Raw genomic sequence first — 19,270 nt, forward strand, 5'->3', positions numbered from 1 at the left:
TGAAGACAGGACTGCAAGAACTGCCAAGACTAGACAGAAGGAAGAAGAATCTTCCTGATCCAAAAGACCCTGTAAATACTGCAATGCACAGACACACACAGACATACCCCATGTGTTTGGTAATTAACACATTATTAAATTTCGTCCGTGCTGACGCGTCTAATGTCAACCTGTCAACCAAAGAGTTCTGGTTACCGTTAAAGTCTGTTTTAAACATGGAGGGCTTATCTGTTACCTGGGCTTAGGAAGCCATCAACTACATACCAGAAGCGCTTTCAAATTTAAGAGGTTTAATTTATTAAGGACACCAAAATATTTCTGGCTGTTTTTCCCCAAGATTTCCAAGATATTAGCCAGGAGAAGTATTGTTATGATCATCAGTGGTCAAGCTGTAATTGACATAAACCAGACGGTGGATTTAAGAAGAGAGAGACAGAAAGTGTGTGTGTGTGTGTGCGTGCTGAGCAGTGATACAGAATTTTGTTATTATAAGTTTTCTGACTTTTAATGAAAACCCAAACACTCACTTGAGTAGAAACATATCTTTGGATGTTTTCATTAGACAACTAACTAACAAACTTAAAGGGCACACCTTGAAAACTGTAATATACTTGAGCACGTACGCTGTGCCGGATACCAATCTAAAAAACTTGTGTATAATATTTCACTCAGTTCTAACAACAACTCTTTGAGATAGGCACTATTATAATCTTTGTATAATTGCAGAAATTGAGGATTTAAGTGCCGTGTCAAAGTTGCCAAGTTCACACAGCTAATAAAGTGTAGAACTGGGAGTCAGACCTAACAGTAGGACTCAGGGGCTTTTGCACTTGACTCCAGGCCACCCAAGCCACTGTTAGCAAATAGACAATTGGTCTTATTTACCCTAAATGCCTGGGCTTCCCTGGAGATTCAGACTGTACAGAATCCGCTTGCAATGCAGGAGACTTGGGTTCAATCCCTGGGTCAGGAAGACCCCCTAGAGAAGGAAATGGCTACCCACTCCAGAATTCTTGCATGGAGAATCCCATGAACAGAGGCGCCTGGTGGGCTACAGTCCAAGGGGTCTCAAAGAGTTGGACATGACTGAGTAACTAAGCACACTAAATTCCAAATTGGTATTGAGTGTGGGGGAAAGCAGATAGGCCATGTCAGGCTTGGAGCCTCTGAAGCAATTCACACAGCTGTTGTTCAGTTGCCAAGTCGTGTCTGACACTTAGACCCAGGTTCAAAGCAGAGACACCCAGTTTCTACCACTCCAAGGTCACCTGCTGGCCCGCCCTTCCTAGGAATACTTTTTCCGCTGGGTGTTTGGTAAGAAATGGATTGTTTGAGCCCACAGGTAGATCATGGTCATTTGGGGAGGCATTTGAGTAGGTGAGGAGCCAAATACATTCCAGAAGGTATAATTTCTTGCAGACTGAAAAAAACACAAAAGTTACTTACAAAACAGATACAATCTGTACAATAGGAAGGTGAAGGTAGAGTACAATGACAAGGCAGAGATGAGCAATCCATATTAATAAAGAACTAGAATAAACATGAATTCACCATGGCTAGAGTCTGGTTTCAAAGCTGATAGGTTATCAAGTCCTCTGTGGTTGTTTTCACTGAACTCTGGGAAAAGGTCTCAGAACTGACTCCCATACATAAGTTAAACCAGCACTTCTTTTTAAATGGGAGGTGTGGTTACAAGGTCTCGGGAAAACAGTCTCATGTTGAAATAGGAAAACACTGCCTGTTTATAGATGACAGACAAAAAGGCAATTGTTTAAAGGCATGTGGTCTATCACTGTCATCTTCACCTAAACGAAAATAAACACCCATGGCAGAATGTATATAAGGTGGAATGAGAAAGCAGTCCAAAGAAGAGTTATTAATCAAGAATCATAGGATTTAAGACTTGGGAAGGACCTTAACAAACAAGTTCCACTTCTGCACTTTCCATAAATTAAAACCAAGGTCGGCAGAATGTGGACTTCTTGTGCAGGTATTATCTTCAAGCTCTGGGCATTGAGGGCTCATTCCCTGAGGGTATGGAACGTGAGGATCAGAGAATAGTATGTGGAAGCTGGAAGCCCCGATCTTTGAGAGGTAGGCCAGTAAACAGCAGCCCTGAAACAGCTGCTTAGGGTCAAAAAAGAGGTGGCAGGAAAGCCAAGCAGGGTGATGTAATGGTAGCCTGGGAAGGCAGGAGTTTTAGGAAAGAGTAAGCAGTAGTGTTAAACGGTAACAAGAGTTCTAAGAACTGGGAAAGATTCATTAGATTGGTTGGTTATTGATCAGTGGTGTGTGTGTGGTCAGTCATATCCAACTCTTTGAAACCCCATGGACTGTAGGCCAACAGGTTCCTCTGTCCACAGGATTTTTCAGGCAAGAATACTGGAATGGGTTGCCATTTCCTCCTCCAGGGGATCTTCCCGACCCAGGAATCAAACCCTCATCTCTTGTGTCTCCTGCACTGGCAGGTGGATTCTTTACCACTGGGTCACCTGGGAAGCCCTGACTTTTATAAAATCAGTTTTAGCAGTATGATCACAGTGAAAGATGTTTAAGCAATGAACAGGAAGTCAAAAAAAAAGTTAAGACACTGAGGCCAGAGCCCATGTTCAATAACCTTGGAGAAAAGAAAAAGATGGAGTGGTGGACAAAGAAATGCTCAGGCGAAAAGGTCGGTAGAGAATGAGAGGAATCCTTGAGACAAGGATTGAAACTACTTTGGGGAAGACAAAGCCAACTGAGGTCTATGCTCTGATTCATGGATCAGTCTTGACAGAAGGAGACACCCAGTTTGTTAAGAGATAATACAGATGAAAAAGGGATGGTTATAGGGTACACGGACTTCCCAGGTGATGATAGTGGTAAAGAACCTGCCTGCCAATGCAGGAGACGTCAGAGATGCAGGTTCAATCCCTGGGTCAGAAAGATCCCCTGGAGGAGCGCACTGCAACCCACTCCAGTATCCTTACCTGGAGAATTCCATGGACAGAGGAGCCTGGTGGGCTACAGTCCATACTATCGCACAGAGTCAGACATGACTGAAGCAACTCAGCACGCAGCATGCATACGGAACAGAAAGTAAGTTGTTCTCTCAACTGTACTTTTATTTTCATGATTCACTTTCCAAAGCATGTAGACTTTCTTTTGGTGATGACATAAGGTTTAAAAATTCCCCTTCCCTTATTGCCTGTGTAAAATTGTGAATGAATGGATGTTAAACAGTGAGCTCTAACCCTTGATCCCTCACTGGTGAAAATTCAGGCCAGCTCTTGTGGGCAGAACGAATCTTCCCACACACTGCCTCATCCTCCACTCAATAAAACACTCTCCTCATTCTCCAGATCATTCCACCAGCTACAAAAGTTAGGTTCTTACACCATCAGGAAGGCTTCCCAGGTGGCGCTAGTGATAAAGAACACCCCTGACAACGCAGGCAGCATAAGATACACCGGCTCGATCCCTGGGTCAGGAAGTTCCTCTGGAGGAGCGCATGGCAACCCACTCTAGTATTCTTGCCTGGAGAATCTCAATGACAGAGGAGCCTGGCAGGCTACAGTCCATAGGGTCACAAAGAGTCGGACACGACTGAGGCAACTTAGCATGCATGGAAGCAAGCATGCATGCTTGCCGTCAGGAAACTAAGATGAATAGGGAGGAGTTTAACAATCTTAGAGCTTGTGAAGGCTGGAAGTTTCTTAACCTTGCCAACTGTCTATTACTTTCTTTACCTGGTTTCTGCCAAAGGCCAAAGCAAATAGCAAGTGGGAGGAAACAGTGATGGCAAAGAGCCCTCTCAAGAAAATTAAGAGAAAAAGAGAGAGAAAGACTTACAGCAGGCAGTATTTACTGCTGAAATGAAACCAGAGAGCCGATTTGGAAAGAGAGGTTGGTCACAGAATTAACGACTGCTCATATGTGTTTGGGATATGAATTTGAGCAAACTTCGAGAGATAGTGGAGGACAGGGACGCCTAGTGGGCTACAGTCTATGGTGTTGTGAAGAGTTAGACATGACTTAATGACTGAACAACAACAACGACGTAAGTGTTTAAGACTATATGGATGACCTGTTGTATTGGATGATCTGAACAGACTTCTCTCTACGAACACACACACGCTATATCTGTTAGAGCCCTTCCTTGAGAACCAAAAGCTCAGTTGCTGCTGCTGCTGCTAAGTCACTTCAGTCGTGTCCGACTCTGTGTGACCCCGTAGACAGCAGCCCACCAGGCTCCCCCATCCCTGGGATTCTCCAGGCAAGAACAGTGGAGTGGGTTGCCATTTCCTTCTCCAATGCATGAAAGTGAAAAGTCAAAGTGAAGTCGCTCAGTCGTGTCCCTGACTCTTATCGACCTCATGGACTGCAGCCTACCAGGCTCCTCCGTCCTTGGGATTTTCCAGGCAAGAGTACTGGAGTGGGGTGCCATTGCCTTCTCCGAAAATCTCAGTGGACAAAGTCAATTATGAGTCTTTCTTCCGGTAAGAGACTAAAGCAATGTCCTCTGAAAAAACACGTTACCCTGGCATTTTAGCAACACCTGCTTAGCACTCTTTAATTATAAAATCTGAGATCTGTTTTTCAAGTTGGACTAGACACATTTTTCACTTCCACCATTTTGCCCTTTACCTGAAAGGTCTGCAAACCTTTCCTCAGGTGTGAAACACTAAAGGTTCTCAGTTACTGAGGAGCACCACAATCTGGTCATTTGAATTCACCCTAGAGGTGCTGGCAATATCTGTCTCACTTGAGCTCAGACACATCCCAGCCTTCACAGTCCTCCCTGATTTTAGATGTGTCGAGTGACAACGAAATGAAGCAGAACCCTATGGCCCTTCCCCCCATGTCCTCTGCCTGCCTTTTGTCTGTGGAAAAACGTTAGCCAAAGAATACATTTAATCAGAGAAGTGAGAACATGCAGAAACAAAGGAAAACAGTCAGAGGAGACCAAATAATAATAATGTCGTCATTAAGCAAAGTCAAGGACCCTTAGTTCCTTCTCAAGGGTTGTAGATAAGATTCTGAGCCATATCCTGTGAGCTGTCTTATAGATACTGAAAGCCCTACCAGGTGGAGTGATTAACTACAGGATGACCAGACTGTAGCTGTGACATGCTGCTGCTGCTGCTGCTGCTGCTAAGTCGCTTCAGTCGTGTCCGATTCTGTGCGACCCATAGACGGCAGCCCACTAGGCTCCTCTGTCCCTGGGATTCTCCAGGCAAGAATACTGGAGTGGGTTGCCATTTCCTTCTCCAATGCATGAGAGTGAAAAGTAAAAGTGAAGTTGCTCAGTCGTACCCGACTTTTAGCGACCCCATAGGCTGCAGTCTACCAGGCTCCTCCATCCATGGGATTTTCCAGGCAAGAGTACTGGAATTCTGAGAACTGGCCTCAAGGACATGGAAACAAACTGACCCAGGGAACTGAAAATTAACTGTACTAAAAACAATCAAGATGATGCTGGTCAGACCACTGATGACCAATTTCAAGATGACTGTTAGAGCTGACTGTGTGGTCCCTGCATGTAGCCCCCTCCCTCTGTCTATAAAAATTCATGTGCCCTGATTGGGGTGCAGGGAAGTCAGCCTTTAGACAGATGTCCTCTCTCCCTGCCTGGTTGCCAGAATCCAAAATAAAGCAAACTTTCCTTTCGACCAATCTGTCCTCTTTATTGACTTTTGAGCAACAAGCAGTCGAACCCTGCTTTGGATAACAATAATAGAATTCTTCTCCTTGTAAAGACGCATTTATTCAGCACTCAACACATGCTTGACATTGAGCCGGTTGCTGAGCATATCGAGATTGATGAGATATTACATTGGCCCCTCAGGATTTCATATAGACAAAAAAAAAAAAAGAGCAAATGTATTTTTTAATTTATCCAATCTTATTTCTCTGGAAGTCGGACATCGTTCCTTGGAATATCAAGACCTCTGACGTATCCATTGCCTTGTGTATTATCAACAGCGCTGCTTTACCATAAAGAAGCAAAAGAGGACATAAAACCTGATTATGCAAAATGAAAATCTGAGTTAAAGAGAATTCTAATAGAGCCACATAGGAGAATAGGAGATATGCCAACCGCCCCTTCCCCTCCCCACACCTGCTGAGTCAGTAACAAAGACACACAAAGACACACACACACTACTACCACCACAACAAACACCTTACCTGACTTGCCCACGCCTGCTCTCCCAAATATTGCCAGTTTGACCTCTGCACTTTTAGCCATGCTGGGTGCTGGTAGACAATTCCCTGTGGTTCAAACTAAAGAGCTGAGAAGATCTTTGTGGTTCCAGCCCTGGGATTCACCATATCATGGTAAATCTGCAATCCTTAAACAAAAGAGATTTGCGAATTCACAAATGACTGGAGAAAGAATTTCATATTTATTAAGCATCTTCTATGTACCAGAATCATTGACTTGATCAGTATCTTTGATCTTGTGATCGCCACCACAATCCTGCAAGAGGGCTCGAGGAATTTACTGTAAACCATTCAACTAAAAAATGATAGTTCCAGGACTTGCTCTTCAATCTGTCTGGTTCTAAAACATACCTTTTTTTTTTTTTTTTTTTTTTTTTACATAAGATAGCATTTTCAAAAGCACTTCCTCAAAGAATGTTTTATGTCAGTAATTGATAACAAATCCTTGTCTGTAAATATAAGTATTTATCATGTGCCTGTAAATACCCAATATACAAACACACACGATGGGGACAGTCACATTTGGAATTCTATTTCCCTTTGGGCTGACTAATACACATTTCTACTAGCTAACCCCACTGTAATATGATTGAATTTGCCTTTCAAGGTTTAAGTTTTATCTCCATTCACTAGATCACAAGGTCAAGTCATATGACAGATACCCACATTCCTAAAACTGATACATAACATCTAGATATTTTTACATTTTCCTAGGCACAATGCCCTGGAACACAAAAGATAAATGCTATTATAACAACCTCAAGTACATTAGTTTATAGCATTGTCCTAATACTTGGGTGCTCAGTCATGTCTCTCCTTGTGACCCGATGAACTGTAGCCTGCCAGGCTCCTCTGTCCATGGGATTCTCCAGGCAAGACTATTGGAGTTGGTTGCCATTTTCTCCTCCAGGGGATCTTCCTGACCCAGAGATCAGAACCCCCGTCTCCTGCATGTCTCCTGCACTGGCAGGCAGATTCTTCACCACTAGTACCACCTGGTAAGTGATATTATGTAAACGTAAGCTTCCCAGGTGGCACTAGTGGGAAAGAATCTGCCTGCCAATGCAGGAGACGTTAAGAGATGCAGGTTCAGTCCCTGAAGACCCCCTGGAGGAGAGCACTGCAACTCCTCCAGTGTTCTTGCCTGAAGAATACCCTGGACAGAAGAGCCTGGAAGGCTACAGTCCATAGGGTCACACAAAGTCAGACACAACTGAAGCAACTTAGCACGGATGCAAGCCCACTTTATATTATGGGTGCTTTAGGAATGACGCCAAGGTCCTTGGTACCATGGAAATGTAAAATTGGAAAGTCTTGGAGTTAATGAAAAAAAAAAATCCTCCAGCCATCACAGGAGCCCTTTCATATGACCAGGCAACCATCTAATAACCACTCAGGGTCGAATTTACCACTTCCAGGAGGGAGGGGAGGAGCAGCATAACATCAACTTTTTATTTTCTTTCACTCAGAGCCCTTCAAGTACCTAGCAATTACTAGGAGCCTTTGTCCCATTCTAGACTTCTACCTTCTAGGAAAGTGAGACCAGTCCTCTTCCTTGGTTCTACACAGAGACGTCTGTTCTTGTTTATGCTTTTTGACCCTCACCTTCCCTTTTGACCATATGCAGCTCCCTTCTCTGGCATTTGCCATTTTAATCACTCTAAAAACATGGCATCCTTTGCATTCAACCCCTTGAAATGTGACCTGACAAATGACCCAGCACAAGTTTCATGGGATTCTTCCTCTTCATCAAGGCATGGTGGTTATATTCATATTAAGGCTCACATTTTTCACATGAACTGCAGGCTTCCCCATTCTGAACTTCTGCAATCGATGTTTTCATCTTAAATACAAGACTTCACTTTCAAGTCTGTTATCTAAACATATGAACCGCTCCTGCCAGGGTTTTGGCATTTACAAATTTTCTAAAAGAGCTTTTCCAGAGAAAGAAAAAAAGGAAAAGTTCTCCTGAAAAAGTATTTCTACAAAGACATTAACATGTAATTGTTTCCTTCCCTATGCATCTAAACCACTGACCTCTGCCTCACAAATTATGTATTTGCTGACTTCCACAGTGTCAGAGCTTCCTCCGAAGGACAGAAAGGTCAACATTAGCATTGGCTGCTGTTTACTTCATCAAAATAATGAAAAAACTCCTTCGTGATCATTAGTAGCACAAAACACAGAAGTTGTAACATCTGTAATGTGTCCAGTCCCACACTTTCAGCTAAAGATAAAAGAACTTTGTTGTCATTTTATGTGCATTCATTAAGAAAAGGCCTCTGTGTTTAAGGTTCAGTGCTTCATCACAGAAGCATCACAGAAGCATAATCTATTGAGATATATTAACTAAATGAATTCCAAATAAGAATGGCAAGCATTTCTTTGAAACATAGAACATGCAAGTGTCTGGAGCTTGTATAAACAGCAATTTGCTATCTCATGCAGGACTGCTCATTCCCATGCCCATAAAAATCCAAATAATTTACTATTTGATTTATGCTTCAAGAGAGTAGCCATCAAATGTAATTTGAAAAAAATAAACAAACACTTGTTAAGTCAAGTTTTTCAGTAATTCCCAAATGGCCTCAGAGGCATAGGAACTTCACATAAGAAAGAGAAATTGTGTGGGTTGAATGTTTCATATATAACGTAATAAAGATACAGCTACTTAGCATCAATTTTAGGTTATGTTAAGAAAAACCCCCTAAAGGGAGACACAAAACTGACATACATCTTTGAACATTTTCTCACATGAATATGTGAAAAAGTTACATTTGATAAAGACAGGAAACAAAGATAAATGTGTCAGTTGTATTAATGAGGGACCTGTTGCCAAGTCTCTGATGTTCAAAATAATTCAAGATCCAAGACCTTCCATAACATGGATGGAAGAAAACATTCGTTTTCATGTTGTTGGGCAGAAGTCTTCTGTCTGTGTCTCGAAGCTGCCGTTCAGTTTTTAGGTGGACAGTGTTTTAATAGAACAAAAATTCTCAGTTTCTGTCACTACTAAAGCTAAAATCACAGGTAAGAGGTTCATTTGAGGGATTAAAGGTGTATTGATCTTTTTCCGAAACAGAAAGGTACCAAAAGAAAGCTTAGGAAGACTCCAAATTCTGTTACTGTTAATACATGCATTGATTCATCTCACATACATGCTAATCACAAATGGTCATCTTCAAAGAGCTTACAATCCAATAGGCCTATGACATTTAGTTCACTAATAAGCTGATCTTATTTATTTTTTTAAAAAAAATTTATTCACAGTAAATCCCTAAACTATTATACTTACCACAGTCCTTGCTTTCTACATCTTCTTGGGGTGGGGGGGGGAGGTGGGAAACACAAGCATCTTTATAAGGTAATAGTTGTTTCAACTTCTGTGTTTATGGTCTCATCAAAATAAAGTGCAGGTATTTAGGGAAACAAAGACTCTAATCTGACGGTGGGATGAGATTCTCTTTGGGCCACTCCTTCTCTAGCTCTGAAACCAAGTTTTGCCAGTCTCATTACCAGGAATTGTCCCTCATCTTATCACAACGCAGCACGCACGGGGACGAGGAAGATTGTAGGAGACCCCTGGCTATAGCGTTGCTCAGAAAGCAACAGGTATCCTGGAATGATAAACAAGCCCATGGTGGACTGCAGGTCACTTGCTCTCAATCTAGGCGGCGGATGGAACCTGAGTCAAAAAGGCATTTCTGATCTTAGCCCCGAACGGAGGGTGCTGTTAAGCCCCTGGCGTTGGCGCTCACATCACCCTCTCGGCGACCCCCAACCCCTGCCTGGGAGGACCCAGGGACCAAGAGGACCGCCCCCAGAGGCCGAGCGTTCAGGGGCTCCGAAGGGTTTGCAGGAAGTCATCCCGAAAGGGCCACCTGGGCACGTGCATTACACTCACCTGTTCACACTCTCCAGGCCCGGGAGAGCTGCGGTCCCCTGGCAAGTTCGGAAGCCGGTCCCCGGGACCGCTAACCCTCCCACGTTGCGCAGCGCAGTCTGCGGGGGGCGTTTCCCAGCCGCTGGGCTGAGATCGTGGGTGGGAGCGGCGGCAAGCGCTGGCGGAGCGGCCGGGGTCTCCTCGCTGCCGCTCGCTCCGACTAGCGGCCGAGGGACTGCGGCAGGACGCGAGCTCAGCCCGGGAGGCCGCCGGGATGCTGCAGTGCGGCGCTCCGGCGCCCCCTACCGGCGCCAGCGCCAGGTTCCCCCCTCGAGGCTGCCTCCAGCTGCAGAGTGTGAGCATCCATATTCCTTCGCCGCACCCGAGACACTCTTCGCTTGGCCCCCTCAGTTCCCGGCTTCTGGGTTCTCACAGAAGGACCTCGTCCCTTGGTTAAAACCTCGCGTGTGAATGCACCACTGCGTGATGTTTTCTATTCCCTACTTCAAATCATCCTCACACCATCCTTTAGAGGCATGTTTAATTATCCCCATGAGACCCAAGAGAAAACAGAGGATAAATAACTTGTCCTGGGGCTTCCCGGATGGCTCAGCGGTAAAGAATCCGCCTGCAATGCAGGAGGCGCGGGGTCGATCCCTGGGTGGCGAAGATCCCTCGGAGAAGGAGATAGCAACTCACTCCAATATTCTTGCCTGGGAAATCCCATGGACAGAGGAGCCTGGCGCGCTATAGTCCATGGGGTCGCAAAGAGTTGGACACGACTGAGCGCAAAACTTGTCCTCAAGGCTAGTAAACGGTTGGAATGAAATTTTGGGCCAGATTGGAAGCTAAGATGCTAGAAGAGACATCATTTCAGTTCAGTCGCTCAATCGTGTCCAATTCTTTGCGACCCCATGAAACGCAGCGCCAGGCCTCCCTGTCCATCACCAACTCCCGGAGTTCACCCAAACTCATGTCCATTGAGTTGGTGATGCCATCCAACCATCTCATCTTCTGTCATCCCCTTCTCCTCCTGCCCTCAATCTTTCCCAGCATCAGGGTCTTTTCAAATGAGTCAGTTCTTCGCATGAGGTGGCCAAAGTATTGGAATTTCAACTTCAACATCAATCCTTCCAATGAACACCCAGGACTGGTCTCCTTCAGGGTGGACTGGTTGGATCTCCTTGCAGTCCAAGGGACTCTGAAGAGTCTTCTCCAACACCATAGTTCAAAAGCATCAGTTCTTCGGCACTCAGCTTTCTTTATAGTCCAACTCTCACATCCATACATGATTACTGGAAAAACCATAACCTTGACTAAACAGACCTTTGTTGGCAAAGTAATGTCTCTGCTTTTTAATATGATATCTAGGTTGGTCATAACTTTCCTTCCAAGGAGTAAGCATCTTTTAATTTCATGGCTGTAATCACTATCTGCAGTGATTTTGGAGCCCAAACAAATAAAATCAGCCACTGTTTCCCCATCTATTTGCCATGCCATCCATGACTGGATGCCATGATCTTAGTTTTCTGAATTTTGAGCTTTAAGCCAACTTTTACACTGTCCTCTTTCACTTTCACCAAGAGGCTCTTTAGTTCTTCTTCACTTTCTGCCATAAAGGTGGTGTCATCTGCATATCTGAGGTTATTGATATTTCTCCTGGCAATCTTGATTCCAGCTTGTGCTTCTTCCAGTCCAGCATTTCTCATGATGTACTCTGCATAGAAGTTAAATAAGCAGGGTGACAATATACAGCCTTAATGTACTCCTTTTCCTATTTGGAACCAGTCTGTTGTTCCATGTCCAGTTCTAACTGTTGTTTCCTGACCTGCATATAGGTTTCTCAAGAGGCAGGTCAGGTGGTCTGGTATTCCTATCTCCTTCAGAATTTTCCACAGTTTATTGTGATCCACACAGTCAAAGGCTTTGGCATAGTCAATAAAGCAGAAATAGATCTTTTTCTGGAACTCTTGCTTTTTCCATGATCCAGAAGATGTTGGCAATTTGATCTCTGGTTCCTCTGCCTTTTCTAAAACCAGCTTGAACATCTGGAAGTTCAGGGTTCACCTATTGCTGAAGCTTGGCTTGGAGAATTTTGAGCATTAGTTTACTAGCATGTGAGATGAATGCAAATGTGCGGTAGTTTGAGCATTCTTTGGCATTGCCTTTCTTTGGGACTGGAATGAAAACTGACCTTTTCCAGTCCTGTAACCACTGCTGAGTTTTCCAAAGTTGCTGACATATTGAGTGTAGCACATTCACAGCATCATCTTTTGGGATTTGAAATAGTTTAACTGGAATTCCATCACCTCCACTAGCTTTGTTTGTAGTGATGCTTCCTAAGGCCCACTTGACTTAACATTCCAGGATGTCTGGCTCTAGGTGAGTGATCACATCATTGTGATTATCTGGGTCATGAAGAACTTTTTTGTATAGTACTCCTGTGTATTCTTGCCACCTTTTCTTAATATCTTCTGCTTCTGTTAGGTTCATACCATTTCTGTCCTTTATTGAGCCCATGTTTGCATGAAATATTCCTTGGTATCTCTAATTTTCTTGAAGAGAGCTCTAGTCTTTCTCATTCTATTGTTTTCCTCTATTTCTTTGCATTGATCACTGAAAAAGGCTTTCTTATCTCTTCTTGCTATTTTTTGGAACTCTGCTTTCAGGTGGGTATATCTTTCCTTTTGTCCTTTGCTTTTCACTTCTCTTCTTTTCACAGCTATTGATAAGCCCTCCTCAGACAGCCATTTTGCTTTTTTTGCATTTCTTTTCCTTGGGGATGGTCTTGATCCCTGTCTCCTGTACAATGTCATGAACCTTCATCCATAGTTCATCAGGCACTCTATCAGATCCAGTCCTTTAAATCTATTTCTGACTTCCAGTGTATAATCATAAGGGATTTGGCTTAGGTCATACTTGAATGGTCTAGTGGTTGTCCCAATTTTCTTCAATTTAAGTCTGAATTTGGCAATAAGGAGTTCATAATCTGAACCACAGTCAGCTCCCGGTCTCGTTTTTGCTGACTATATTGAGCTTCTCCATCTTTGGCTGCAAAGAATATAATCAATCTGATTTTGGTGTTGGCCATCTGATTATGGCCATGTGTAGAGTGTTCTCTTGTGTTGTTGGAAGAGGATGTTTGCTATGACCAGTGTGTTCTCTTGGCAAAACTCTATTAACCTTTGCCCTGCTTCATTCTGTACTCCAAGGCCAAATTTGCCTATTACTCCAGGTGTTTCTTGACTTCCTACTTTTGCATTCCAGTCCCCTATAATGAAAAGGACATCTTTTTTGGGTGTTAGTTCTAAAAGGTCTTGTAGGTCTTCATAGTACCATTCACCTTTAGCTTCTTCAGCATTACTGGTCAGGGGATAGACTTGGATTACCATGATACTGAATGGTTTGCCTTGGAAACGAACATAGATCATTCTGTCATTTTGCATCCAATTACTGCATTTTGGACTCTTTTGTTGACTATGATGGCTACTCCATTTCTTCTGAGGGATTCCTGCCCACAGTAGTAGACATAATGGTCATCTGAGTTAAATTCGCCCATTCCAGTCCATTTTAGTTCGCTGCTTCCTAGAATGTCGACATTCACTCTTGCCATCTCCTGTTTGACCACTTCCAATTTGCCTTGATTCATGGACCTAACATTCCAGGTTCCTATGCAATATTGCTCTTACAGCATCAGACCTTTCTTCCATCACCAGTCACATTCACAACTGGGTGTTGTTTTGGCTCCATTCCTTCATTATTTCTGGAGTTACTTCCCTACTGATCTCCAGTAGCAAATTGGGCACCTACTGATCTGGAGAGTTCATCTTTCAGTATCTTATCATTTTGCCTTTTCATACTGTTCATGGGGTTCTCAATGCAAGAATACTGAAGTGGTTTGCCATTCCCTTCTCCAGTGGACCACGTTCTGTCAGACCTCTCCACCATGACCCACATACTGAATTTAATGGAAATTCATATCTGTATATTTGAGAAATTTCCAAAAGCTTCACACTCTCCTTGCAAGATCAGCATTTATAATGGTTGAATTGAAGTCGCTGTCCATCGTCCTCAAAACCTAGCAATGATAATTAATAGTCATGCTATGCTAGACCACCTTTCACATCTCTTATCTCATTTGGTATTTATACACTCCTTGAGGTAAGCACTCATATTTAAAATTATTATCCTTTCATAGATGAGGAGGTGCATTTCAGAGAGGTTAAATGATTTTCCAAAGACTATGACACTTCTGGTTAGAGGAACAGGAAACATCTAGGTTATTTCTTTCCTTTGAAACATAGGTATCCTTCGCAAGATACCAGGTGGACTCCAGGAAGCTATCACGTAGAGCAGACAGGGACCTGGGGCTGAGTGTACAATCTGCAGTGTGTTCTTGATGGGAGAGATGTAAACAGGGAGGCTGTTTCCAGGGCCAGCTCACCTGAAAAGCCACTGTAGCCATGAGTTGTGGGCCACGCTGACCAGAGCAGTTGGGTCTGGGACAGAGGCAGGAATCTCCTTGCAGCTTAGGAGTTGTCCTAAGAATTCTTTGAGAAATCTCAAATACTGTCTCCTCTGTGACTTTTCTGATCACAGACCTATGTCCTACTGCTAAAAACACACTTGCGTTAGATGACCCAACTCTATGTCTCCTAGCACCCTGTGCTCCATTATCACATTTGCATTGTACTCATTTTTATTTCTCAGTCTTCTCCATGAAACTTTGACGTTCCTGAATGTAGGGATATAGCATAATTGTCTCTGTACCTCCAGGATCTATGATCATGGTGGCACATAGTGGGTGTTCAAAAAACCATTGAGTGAATGAAGAGAACAAATTGGGAGTGTGCGTATTGGATTTATTTGCACATGCTTAATTTGGGATAGAATAGCTAGTAAGAAGTTGAACATATGAGTCTGAAGCTCAGGAAGGAGGTCTGAGAGAGAGATTGAAGTGTCTCAGCATACAGGAAGTTTTCAAAGCTTCTGTCATGGTGAATGATCCAGGTAGATTATATGGAATTTTATAGAAATCCAATTACATGGAATTCTATGGCTTTAAGGTGTTTAGGTTTCACATGTTACCTTCCTCTCCTATCAAACCCTGTATTCATGGAAAGAAAGAAAAAAGAAAGTGAATTTGCTCAGTCGTGTCTGCCTCTTTGTGACCCCATGGACTGTCCATCCATGGAATTTCCCAGGCAAGAGTACTAGAGTGGGTTGCCATTTCCTTCTCCAGTATTTATGGAAGGAGTTACCAAAAATATCTGTATTTACATATCTATATGTAGATACCTATTTTCCTACTTACAGAGACTTAAGTTGAATTCCTACTTTGCCACTCTTACATAATTGGAATTATTGAAGAGGGTCCAAGCCAGGCTTCTTTTATAACAGTTCTTGGGAACTTGTCTACAAAATCTGTTCTCTCCATCCTTCTACTTAGCCCATGTAGGTAGGCCAGCATTCCCCTTTCATTAGGGAAGCACTTGCAGGCACACCTACAGCTCTTGACATGCTGTACCCACAGAGAAGTAGCCACCATATTGGAGCCTGATACCCATTGTATGATATTTTCAGCACATACATGTGTGCTCAGTCGCTTTAGTCATGGCCAACTTTTTGTGCCCCTATGGACTGTAGATGACCAGGCTCCTCTGTCCATGGGACTCTCCAGGCAAGAATACTGGAGTAGGTTTCCATGCCCTCCTCCAGGGATTTTTCCCCACCCAGGGATCCAACCCGTGTCTCCTGTGGCTCATGTATCACAGGCGAGTTCTTTACCACTGATCCACTGGAGAAGCCTCAATATCTTCAGTAGCCTGTATTCTGTGAGAGTAATATCCCAGCATATTTGCTTGCTAGGCAGCAATAGCCCTTGAGAGAGCTCTTGTTGTCCGCTGGTCCCTCAGCCTGACTTCAGGCTTAAGTTAAAACTTCTAACATAAAATTAGTAGATGAATCATCAGTATAAGCCCAAAATACCCATTACAGACTGGAATGTGTGTGTGTGTATGTAGTTGCTAATCATGTTCATTGCAAATAATTGGAGTAGTTGAAAAATACAGAGAAGAAAATCACACTCCAAATGATGCCATCCAGAAATAACCATTGTTATCATAAGAGAACCTCATTAAAGATGCTGTAGAACATAAATGAATCAATGGATGTATATACTGATATTAAATGGCATGTAGATATGCTGAGGGCCATCATATCCTTTTAATAATAAATAAATGCTATTTTTTAGTTTAATAAATACACTAAATTAAGCAGAAGATAAAGAAATGAAAGTGAACCTTAAAAGCTTGTCTTCACTTTAGATATTTACTCACTTTGAAAGTAAAAATGTTAGTCTCTCAGTCGTGTCTGACTCTTTTTGACCCTATGGACTATAGCCCGCCAGGCTCTTCTGTCCATGGAATTTTCCAGGCAAGAATACTGGAGTGGGTTGCCATTTACTTCTCCAGGAAATCTTCCTGACCCATGGATCAAACCCAGGTTTCAAACATTGCAGGCGGATTCTTTCCCAGCTGAGCTACAGGGGAAACCCCTATATGGTTCATATTTAACCACATATTTTAGTCAATGTCAGTTGACTTCTTGCCATTTAATAAGGAGGAAATTAGCCTCTTACTTCCCCATCCCTCTCCCTATATTTTTACTTCTGTATTATTTTTTATCAAGATTTTATAATATCTGTATTTGTTCTGTAACTCTAAGTCCCAAAGGGGTTTAAACTTAGTCCTATATTTAAATGAAATAAATTTATTCAATTATTTTACTGTAGTTTTTCTACTCGTGATTATTTTGATTCATCCCTTTTCATTTCTTCCTGATGTAATGTTCTCAAGAAAGTCTTGGATGGGCTGTATTGTATAATGGAGTATATTCAACTGTTTCTTTCCTTGATATTTTTAATTTATTTTGTTATTACCCTTCTTTTGTGTATGTAATCCCCTTCCTCCTTTTTTCTTGAAAAACATATTTTTCTGTTTATTATATTGTTTATTTTAATCAGATATCATATTTGCTGCAATACATAATAAACCAATTCTTCCTGGCTCTGTTCCTCCCTTATCTGAAACCTGTTTGTTTTTTACTGTGGAGCCATGGCTTGAAGGCTAAGCATTTCACTCTGTCTATCATGCTGAGATGTGAAGATAAAGCAAAGAGGAGAGGTCACTGCAGTTTCTGTGCAGCCTTGTTAATGGCTGAGTGCCAGGATTTAGCATAGGCAATCAGGATCCACATTATTCCAAAGAAAAGATTCCCCCAGACTTGAGAGTCTCCATTCATTCTCGGAGCCCTCTACACTCTCTCTTAAGCCATTCCCACTGACCCTGTCCCTCTTGTTAGAAGAGGAAAAGGATAGTTGCTCAGTTTATTTCTCTCCAAAATTGGAGGTATTCATTATTGGTGAAAAGAATACTCAGGAGTTGATGACTCACTGAAACTGCTGCAGGAAGTCAGAGCCTGTCTATACCATAATCTTTTGTTCCATTAGAAGATTCATTTTAAAGTTTTATGGCAAGAAATCAAACCCATTTCCTGATTTTGTTGCTGCAAATGACTTTTTTTTTTGGTCTGTGGATAGGCGTTATTGTTGTTATTCTCTATTTAATTAGATATTGCTCGTGCTCAGTTGCTTCAATATTAGGCAAAGGAAAATCTGATTTGGGCCATGGCTGGACTTTCCCTCTGCCTGGGAACAGATGTAAAATCTTGTAGAAGATAGTCACAGAGATAGAATTCCAGATATTTGCATAGACATGCCCCTGGGACCTTGGCCAGTCCATGAGCTTGCACGTTGTCTCATGAGTCTCTGGGAGACCTAGGAGAAGAACAGCTGTGTGGTGTCTGAAAGCTGGGCGGAGATTTCAGAGATCTCAGAGTCCTCGAAGAGACACTGGAGTTGACCCAAGCCAGAGTTCAGAGAACTTGGTGAACATCCTGGACCTTTGACTGAGACCTCAGTAGGCCCATATCCTAGGAGTGAGAGTCATGCTTGGGAATAAGAACAGGAATCTAAGAAGAATGGCAAATGTGAAATACATTCCCTCCCCTGAATGAAGACTAAGGCGAGACCTTGAGAGGGACAAGCTAATCCACCGGTAAATTAACTGCCTGCTGAAACAAAACTGTTGAGAAAGAGAACACAATCCAGAGCTTCTCTAATCATCATCTATAATGTCAGACATTAGTATTTGTCTGCTTGGGCCGCCATAGCAAAATACCACAGACAGAGTAAAGTAAACAACAGAAATTTATTTCTCACAGTTCTGGAAGCTGTGAATTTCAAGATCAAGGTTCTGGTTAAGTAGGTTGCATTATGAGGCCTTTTCTTCTGCTGGCTCTTAGGTGGCTGTTATTTCACTGTGTACTCACATGACCTCTTCTGTGAGACTGCAGAGACCCTGGTATCTCTTCTTACTGTGCTCTGTACAGTGCACAGTTGCATGCGACTCTTTGCAGCCCTGTAGACTGTAGCCCACCAGGCTCCTCTGCCCATGGAATTTTCCAGGCAAGGATACTGGAGCAAGGTACCCTTTCCTACTCCAGGGGATCTTCCTGATCCAGGGATCGAACCTGCTTCTCTTGTGTCTCCTGCATTGGCAGGTGGATTCTTTACCACCGTTCAATTAAGTTCAGATGCTCAGTCACGTCTGACCCTTTGCAGTATGGACTGCAGCACTCCAGGCCTCCCTGTCCATCACCAATCCCGGAATTTACTCAAATTCATGTCCATTGAGTCAGTGATGCCATCCAACCATCTCATCCTCTGTCGTCCCCTTCTCCTCCTGCCCTCAATCTTTCCCAGCATCAGGGTCTTTTCAAATGGGTCAGGTCTTTGCATCGGGTGGCCAAAGTATTGGAATTTTAGCTTCAACATCAGTCCTTCCAATGAATATTCAGGACTGATTTCCTTTAGGATGGACTGGTTGGATCTCCTTGCAGTCCAAGGGACTCTCAAGAGTCTTCTCCAACACCACAGTTCAAAAGCATTAATTCTTCAGCTCTTAGCTTTCCTTATAGTCCAACTCTCACATCCATACATGACTACTGGATTCTTTACCACTAGCGGCACCTTATCGCCTCTTAAGAGAACATTAGCCCTGTCAAATCAGGGCCCCACTCTTAAGGTCTCCTTTAACCCCACTTCTGTAAAGGTCTTATGCC

The 19,270-nt window shown here is 43.0% G+C and overlaps 1 protein-coding gene across 3 annotated transcripts in view; it reads right to left on the bottom strand.

Annotated features, from left to right (window-relative positions):
* RERG (RAS like estrogen regulated growth inhibitor) overlaps positions 1–10,535 on the bottom strand; it is a 133,688-nt gene extending 123,153 nt beyond the window's left edge. The window contains exons 1-2 of one of the 3 annotated variants that reach the window (XM_070371143.1): positions 10,109–10,535; positions 6,169–6,332 (exon numbers count right to left, since the gene is read on the bottom strand). In XM_070371143.1, coding sequence (XP_070227244.1) covers positions 6,169–6,229 — 61 coding nt within the window. In that variant the 5' untranslated portion in view covers positions 6,230–6,332; positions 10,109–10,535. Of the gene's footprint in view, positions 1–6,168; positions 6,333–10,108 lie in introns of those variants that run through there. The other 2 variants (XM_070371141.1, XM_070371142.1) reach the window with 2 other exon arrangements.
* Positions 10,536–19,270: the final 8,735 nt, after the last annotated feature.

The sequence above is a fragment of the Bos mutus genome, chromosome 5, assembly GCF_027580195.1.
Source record: "Bos mutus isolate GX-2022 chromosome 5, NWIPB_WYAK_1.1, whole genome shotgun sequence".
Classification (NCBI taxonomy): Eukaryota; Metazoa; Chordata; class Mammalia; order Artiodactyla; family Bovidae; genus Bos; species Bos mutus.